The following is a 7,610-nucleotide window of genomic DNA, read 5'->3' as shown; positions in this document are numbered from 1 at the left end:
CACTAATAAAACACATTGTTTGCTTTTGAAATACAAGTGGATTACAGCGGTCATGCTGCCTCCCCACAGCATATTGACACAGCTATTCAAACTCACTATTTCATAGTCTAGTAATTTCAAAATGTAATACAATAAACATGTGGAAAGACAGACTGTTCTGAACACAAAGACAGTGCTCTCAGCATCCAGACAATACAGGCAACAACACTATAAAATGTTAGAAAGCTCTCCTTGGTGATGCTCCCTTTGCACCCTGTAACTAACTCTGGTTGTTGACTTGGGTCCTATGCGCAGCTTGTAGCATCCTCTGCTGTAGCTCCCGTGAGCGGTAGCCATACACCACAGGGATGAGCGATATCCCCAGGTTGTAGGTGGTGGTGGTTGCTATGTCTAGACCGTCACCGTGCAGGTAGCCGGGGATCAGGTAGCTGTCCAGGATCACGGGAACTGAATAGAAGAGGATCTGAGCTGCCTGGAGCGTCAGGGTCACGCAGGCTCTCTTGGCGCAGAGCGGCCCGCCTCGTATATCCCAGCAGAGTAGAAAGTAGCATCCCAGAATGGTCAGGTAGCAGGCTGGGAGCACCACAGCGCTGCCCACGGTGCAGAACAGCAGCAGGGCCGAGGTCCCCGACAGGCAGGGGGTGAGGATGAGCGGGCGGCAGCGAGGGAGGGAAGCGTTGACCTGCAGGGTATTCAGGCCCATACTCAAAGCCACACAGCTGAGTGTAAACGATAAGGTCCATATGGCTGCTACAGCCGCTCTCTTCCTTTGAGGACGCACCAGGAGGTCGTAGCGCAAGGGCCACTTGACCGCCACACAGCGGTCCACAGCCAGAGCCGTGCTTAGGAACAGGTCCACCTGTGGAAAAAGTCAAGACATTAAAGTGAGATGCAAGTTACCCTCAGTTTTGGCTGCTCTCTGCCACTTTAAAAGATGCAGCGGTGCAAATTGCCGGTTGGTACCTAGGGTGAGATGGAGCAAGGAGACAGAACAGGGTGACATCGTCCTGTCCAGAAAGTGTGCAACTGCATCAAATTAGAAATTGGAGATTTGAATCACTAGAGGGAGTAAAAATCTGAAAATTTTAAAATTTGTCATAGATGCACGCTCACATTAAACAGGAATTTAAACATGACTGTCAATCACTACAGCCAAATGTATCAATTCTCAGTCCTATCAGTCCTCCTCCTTTACCGCTAATGCAATATACAGTACAGCCCTCTGGTCTAAAGGTAGAATGCTGTAAGAAATAAAGCTCAGTGTAGCCAAAGAAATATGGATTGCACCACTGTAATCGATGCATTACAAACCAATGAGCAGGCCTTGGTGGCAGCACAGAAGACCAGACACTGGGCCACAGGTATACCTTGATTGGAGATTAGAAGAACTGCCTTGACTGTCCAGAGCAGCAGCTGAAATAGTAATTATAGTAATTATGGTAATTTAGCTCCCCAGTCAAAGGGCTTACTCTCATCCCAAATTATTTTTAATGAAGACATACGGCATGCTCTCATGAAATGTTGATTAAAATGGGAATTAAAACTCAGTCAAATAACAAAATTATAATAGTTATATCGGATCATTTTAAGCACATGCACTGCTCCAGTGTTTGAAGGATGGTGTGTGTAGACCTACCTGGAGGTTGTCACAGCAGAGGAGGTGTGTGAGGAGGAGGAAGCGTGTGTGTCTGAGGAGGGACGGAGAGCGGGTGATGGCCAGGAGCAGAGGAACACTGAGGAAGGTGTTGAGGGTGCAGCTCACACACATGCTGACTAGCTTGACCAGGTGGTAGATGGTGGAGTTCATCTGTGTTTGGGCCTCCAGCACCGTCACATTGCAGGGGGTGTCCATGACCTACAGCTTCCTCTGATCCGGACCCCCAGATAGTCGTCTTCCCTAAATGAAAAAAGTCTCATTCTTGGGCAAAGAAACCATCTTAAGTGTCTTATGTAGGCTAAAAATAAAGCTTAACCTCATCTCGAAAGTCAAAACAATGCAGCACTCACCCTCAGATTTGTCTCTTCTTGATCATCTCCAACAAGACATAGCACAGCAAACGCATACAGTAGATGTCACTTTCATCCTGATTGCTGAATTCTGCTGAATCTCCCTGTGATGTGCCAGCTTTATAGGCTGTCCATTTACTCAGCTTCACCATGTCAACAAGTCCGACCCCAGGCCTAAAAGCTCATCTTTGTGGACAGTGGTGTGTCAACAGCTAGTGTTTGATATCAGGGATTGCGTTTGCTTATTTACAACACGGTCAGGGACAATAGTCATACATCTGTACAGAAGTGTATTCTAGCTGTCAATATTTGCCTGATAGCATAGAGGCACAGTCATGGAAAACAATCACACATCCTCTCTCCCCCACACACATCACTGCCCAACATTTCTGTGAAACATTAAAGTAGATACTGAAACACTGTAGTAAAAGCTATTTAACTTATTTTCAACCCAAACACTGCCTTGGTGTGTAAGAAGTGGATGTAAATTGGCAGAAAATATCCGACCTCCATTTATATGACGCAGATATAAAATGTGTGTGGGTACTTTAAGTAGTTCAAGCTGAAAACTATTCATTCGTACAGATGCAAATCTGACTGATTTGAAGGACAAATTTACATCACAGCACCCTTGTTGACCCCATACATGCTAAACCCAGGGATTGATTTAGGAGACATTTTTTGATAAATACACTTAAATTATGTAATCAACTAATTGATTTATATGCATCTACCTTCCACTACCTATATGTGTCCAGTATCAATCAAAAACAATACGTTTAACAACTCACAAAATTATTTTAAAAGCTTTTTAACAACTGAAATGTTTGTCATTGCATACATCAAAATTGTTCAGAGATTTTAATAAGGCCTGCACTGCACAAGTTTACATACCCGAATAGTGTACCAACAGATTTAATTTTTATTCAAAGAATTCAAAGAATATAGGTGAAAAGACAAACAAGCCAAATAAAAAAAACACAAAAATATCAATCATACTTTTACCTGGGAAAAGCAAATGCCAGTTCCTCAGGAAACAGAATTGTATGCATGACAGACAACAACAACAGATGGTGGTACTTTCATTGTTTGACTAAACAAAATGCTGTACATGGGCTCATTAATGACAAGATTCCCTTATTGATGTGGCTCAGTTTTGGCAGTTACAGCAGATGCAGTATATAATCACAAAAACTGGCAGGTAAACAGAAATGACAAATTATGAAAAGCTCCAGTTATCTAAAATAGATCAATCATCATAGCTGCTCACTGACGTAAGACGACTTCACTGAGGTATTTAAGAATTACAACAGGTTGTGGTGGTTGTGTAGCTTAGTCCTTTGTATATGTAGCATTGGCACCAAGATCTCAGCTTTGACTGAGTTTGGTCTTGGTGGCAAAGTCTGCACTGAGTTTACGCATCACTTCCGCATGGCTCTGTCCCACTCCCGCCTGTCGTACATTCCCATAATTCTCTTTGACAAAGTTGGCGAAGGGTGTGGGAGCGCGCGGCTTGGAAGGGGTGAGCAAGATGAGTTGTCCTGTGCAGAGCGCGCACACAAACCTCTGTGTGTCCAGTGACTTGGAGTGCCGCCCAATTCTGTGGAGAAGGAAATGTCATAGCTCAGTATTAGGAGCATATATACAGGAGTCTGTAAATGAGATAAGATTTATGCACTTTATTGATCCCCTAGGGGAAATTCAGGTGAAAGAAGTGAATAATACTGAACAATGCGGTTGATGCTTTTAATTTATCTGAATTGAGTCAGACGTACGTATTCTGGCAGCGGGTGCACTGGTACTGGAATTTGTATTTGATGTCGTAGCTGTGGCATCGGGTGACCATGGGTAGCTCAGGATGTTCTAGCGTGGCCTTGCGAGCGTACAGCTTCCAGAAGTTGCCGTGCCCATCCCTGACGCCATTGATCAACCAGGTTGCAGCGTGGCACATCTCATGAACCAGCGTGTCCCTCAGACGATCTAGGAGGGAGGAGAAGATTGGAAATTTGATGTAGGAATTAATCAACATGAACATTTTGTTATGAATGACAGGAGACATTACCCATTTAAATTCAGGAAGAGAAAAGGCTAGCCTAAATTGTGATGTGAGTTTATTTGGTTTAGCCAAGCAATACCTGCAGAGTCGCAGACTTTCTCTGACAGCTCAATGCGGGCATAACGGCTCCCTCCTCCTCGCTCCTGCCCAGTGATACAGTAGCCAGCAGTCTTCCGCATCTTCTTATTCCAGGTCACTGACATATTGGTGGGGAGCTAGAGAAGTCATGTCAGACAAGTGGAAGAAATATTACTGAGCACATAAGAAATGACAAAAAGACATAAGATCAAAAGCAGATGAAATTGCCTAAAACACAAAACTAATCTCCGTGGACAGATTGTTCACCTTTCCGCCAAAAACACTGGTATTGTACAGCTGGTAGAGTCTGCTGGTGAGTTCCTCCTTGTTCTGCTTGAAATGGCGCCCATAGGTGGAGCCAGGAGCTGAGAGGGACTGTAAGAAGCAACCTGGGGTTTTACACACCGCTATTCTGGGGGGAGAGATTGGATTAGACTTTTTAAAAAAAAATGTATGTGCAAGAAAGATAGACTGTGCATTTGAGTAACAAACAAATTTCTGTTAATCGCCCAAAAAAAACAAACCAGCCATGTAAAGCCATGTACCTGCTGCTGGGGCCCTGTCTGGGCTCTGTCTGACTGACTGTGGGTTTGGAGATGGTGGACTTCCCCGGAGTCTTCATATTCAGCGGCGTTTGATCCAATGACCTAGAGCCTGGTGCTTTTAGTCCCTTTAGTCCCTTTACTGGAGGAGCTGACACAGGTGGCTTCATACTGCATTCTAGATTCAAGCAAAACCCAAAGAGACATCAGCCTCATTACTAAACAGAGAGAAAGTCGCAGGCTGATGGAAGCCTACAATGAAATTTAGTGTGTTACCTCTGTTGTGGATAGGCGAGGGTGAATTGCTGATGAGTTTGTTTTTCTTTTTCAGCCTCTCCAGTAGGGAACTGAACTCTTCTTCAGAACTGGTCGAGTCATCCAACCTAGAAGGGGCTGAACAGGTGCGCTTAGGAGAGGCAGGATAAGGGGTCCGGGACAGGTGTGCTGGAGTTTGGAGGGTACAGCGAGGAGAGGGAGACGGGAGGGGAGGCAAAGACAGCGATGGCAAACTGTCCTGTTGGTCACAGTGTTGAGCAGCAATCTTGTTAGCCTTTTGGGGGAGCTGGGGCCTTGAGTGACGAGTCCTCCAAGAGCTTTTGACCACAATATGATCATCATCATCGCTGTCACTAACAAAGACCGGGGAATCGCACTGAGACAGCGGCCTTCTCACTGGCTGCTGGGCTGCTGGAGGCTTTGTGTTCTTAGAGGCTGCAAAACAGTAAGTGGAAACAAAACATTAATGCACTTTCATCATCTACAAATACTGCTGTGTTGCTTTTCAATGAAGTACCAAGCAAAACAAAAGCTCTGCTTGCAGTACATGAGGTCATTCAAGGTTACCTATAGAAGATGGTTTCTTCTCAAAGTCATCATCAGATGAGTAGTCATCCACTATGAAGTTTTTGAGGCTTGACGATAAACACAGGCACAACATAGATGTGTGTCAAAACAACAGTTGTTTTAAGGTACATGAAAGTTGGAATTTGAAGAAAAAAAAAAAAAACATCAAAAACTCACCTGTCTTCACTAGCACTCTCTGATATTTTCTTGGGCTTGGCATTAGGTGTTTTCACTCGGTTCAGAACTTCAACATGCACAGAGAGAATATGATAGAAAATTGTAATCCTCAATATAAAAAATCACCTCCTCATCATGATAGCACTTGCCTCAATGGTTGCAAATGATTTCAAAAAACAAACAAAGATCCCACCAGCCAGACAAAGCCTACTCACATGTCTCGAAGCTGCCATCACTGTCTGAGCTCACCACAAGGACATGTGACCTAAACAGTGCAAAACTGGGTTACAGGATAAACCACCACGCCAAATACTTTGCTGCAGAGCTAAATGAGAAGTAAAATGTAAACAACAGACTGCTGTGCCCTTATGAAAAGAACATTGTTACTGCACTCCACAATTTTCCTACCTGTCCTTTGCAGCACTAAATGGTTTCTGTGAGGTGGCTTTGGCTTTGGGTGTAGCCCTCTCCACAAGAACTGAGGAACAAAAATATAAAATGAATATTTAATCTCATTTACATCCACGTGCCTGCACTTCAAAGCAGCAAGTCACTCACACTGATCAAAGTCGTCATCACTGGACTCCATCAAAGCCTTGTTTCTGTAGTCATTGCCCCCGGAGTATTGGTTCTCCTTCTCTGCGTCATCCTCGCTGTCAAAAAGGTGAAGCTGAAGCTGCTCCGCAGCTCTGACTGATCTGTGATCACTTGTGCCAGGACGGCGACTCTTACCAATACTCTTCATCAGCTAGTAACAATGAAAATGGAGACACATCTGTAACCGACTATGCGTGTTTATACATAAAAAATGGCAGGTTTTGAAAAATGTGGTTATATACAACAATGTGGTTTCATGTTTGCTTTACAAGTTAACACTGAAGACAGAAAAACGACTGCTACCACACTAACGTTATTTACTAAGAAGAGATTGTAGCCTATACTGCAACAAACCTTTACTTCTGCTGTGTCCAGTCCTCCCTCATCCGTCCATCCCATCTTTTGAGCAACTCTTTTAAACAATTTGTGTGTATCATCATCCATAATACTTTCTCCTCTCTGAAATGCGAAGACAAACTAGCGTCAAGTCAAACCAGCATGACGAGGGTCTTTAAACGTAGCGCTATAGCTACAATGACATATTAGCTCATCTAACTAACTACACATTGGTGCTAGCCGATAGTTGCTTACGCTCGTTGCAAGCTAATGTTGTTTCTTTTTCCATAAGCTAGTGTGTAAATCTATTGGCAGCACGTAAGCATCATCCTAAAAACTAGCAACACATATCTTGCTAAACGTTACCGTTAGCATTAACTAACTAACCTTAGTCAGCTTGCTATCTACCTGGCTCTTTGCCATAGCTAAGCTATCTTAAACGTTTCAGTAAGTATGCATTTACATTAAATATAACAGTAAATATTGACCATATAGCTTGATAATCAATACGTTACTTGAAATATAACCAAATGTGATCCTATTTCTCTGTAAACGGAAGGGACAGAGCACCTTTAAGCGTTAAAACAAATTCAAAAGTAGTAATCCGTTACGGCGGAAGTTGTCACTGCGATAAATAAACCAATAGGAGCGGGCTTCGTCTGACACGTGACCGTCATGTGATCGTGTAGCGTGTTTGACCCTCCGTTGACGTAACTCTTTCTCTCAATGGCTGAGACGGAGGCCTGCCGGTCACCGCCCACAAACAATTAAACACACCAAAATTTCATCGCTCAAAATCTTTAAAAACCCACATTTGGACTTCCACCAGCATAATTTATAATCCCGTGATGCTCAATTCCGCTCTGTCGCAGGTGAATGTATGTATGCATGGTTAAAATCAAGCACACCATATACATATATACCATATACCGTATACAGTGAGTATACAGACTGAGGACCAACTCAATTGGTAT

At 43.6% G+C, this 7,610-nt stretch overlaps 2 protein-coding genes across 3 annotated transcripts; both read right to left on the bottom strand.

Moving 5' to 3' along the window:
* Positions 1-259: 259 nt before the first annotated feature.
* Positions 260-1,852, bottom strand: LOC139648798 (olfactory receptor 1E1-like). Its single transcript, XM_071525038.1, has 3 exons — positions 1,637-1,852; positions 1,312-1,413; positions 260-859 (listed from the first exon to the last, which is right to left on the bottom strand). The coding sequence occupies exons 1-3, from the start codon at positions 1,850-1,852 to the stop codon at positions 260-262; spliced, it is 918 nt and encodes a 305-aa protein (XP_071381139.1).
* A 1,095-nt stretch (positions 1,853-2,947) lies between these two features.
* gcna (germ cell nuclear acidic peptidase) lies at positions 2,948-7,206 on the bottom strand. 2 transcript variants are annotated; one of them, XM_071525382.1, is made up of 13 exons: positions 7,152-7,206; positions 6,655-6,759; positions 6,262-6,451; positions 6,112-6,181; positions 5,919-5,968; positions 5,704-5,770; positions 5,527-5,594; positions 4,960-5,394; positions 4,687-4,861; positions 4,409-4,553; positions 4,143-4,278; positions 3,783-3,987; positions 2,948-3,607 (listed from the first exon to the last, which is right to left on the bottom strand). In XM_071525382.1, exons 2-13 carry the CDS (start codon positions 6,742-6,744, stop codon positions 3,376-3,378), a joined length of 1,863 nt encoding a protein of 620 aa, XP_071381483.1. In that variant the 5' UTR covers positions 6,745-6,759; positions 7,152-7,206; the 3' UTR covers positions 2,948-3,375. The 2 variants fall into 2 exon arrangements, with proteins under 2 accessions (XP_071381483.1, XP_071381491.1); XM_071525390.1 differs by lacking the exon at positions 7,152-7,206 and having other exon boundaries at positions 6,655-6,959.
* Between the last annotated feature and the right edge of the window lie 404 nt (positions 7,207-7,610).

Source organism: Centroberyx affinis, unplaced genomic scaffold (genome assembly GCF_046629955.1).
Source record: "Centroberyx affinis isolate AG114_WGS23_722 - 3 ecotype Tasmania unplaced genomic scaffold, CSIRO-AGI_Caff_v1 ptg000108l_1, whole genome shotgun sequence".
Taxonomy (NCBI): domain Eukaryota; kingdom Metazoa; phylum Chordata; class Actinopteri; order Beryciformes; family Berycidae; genus Centroberyx; species Centroberyx affinis.
This window is presented reverse-complemented; position numbering and strand designations above follow the sequence as displayed.

Coding starts and splice junctions, on each gene's coding strand:
- LOC139648798 (XM_071525038.1), bottom strand. CDS start 1,852: ATGGACACCCCCTGCAATGTGACGGTGCTGGAGGCCCAAACACAGATG. Junction 1,414..1,636: donor TCTGCTGTGACAACCTCCAG/GTAGGTCTACAC, acceptor TTACTATTTCAG/CTGCTGCTCTGGACAGTCAA. Junction 860..1,311: donor CCACCAAGGCCTGCTCATTG/GTTTGTAATGCA, acceptor CTTTTTCCACAG/GTGGACCTGTTCCTAAGCAC.
- gcna (XM_071525382.1), bottom strand. CDS start 6,744: ATGGATGATGATACACACAAATTGTTTAAAAGAGTTGCTCAAAAGATG. Junction 5,969..6,111: donor TTTAGTGCTGCAAAGGACAG/GTAGGAAAATTG, acceptor TGCACTGTTTAG/GTCACATGTCCTTGTGGTGA. Junction 5,595..5,703: donor GAGAGTGCTAGTGAAGACAG/GTGAGTTTTTGA, acceptor TTTATCGTCAAG/CCTCAAAAACTTCATAGTGG.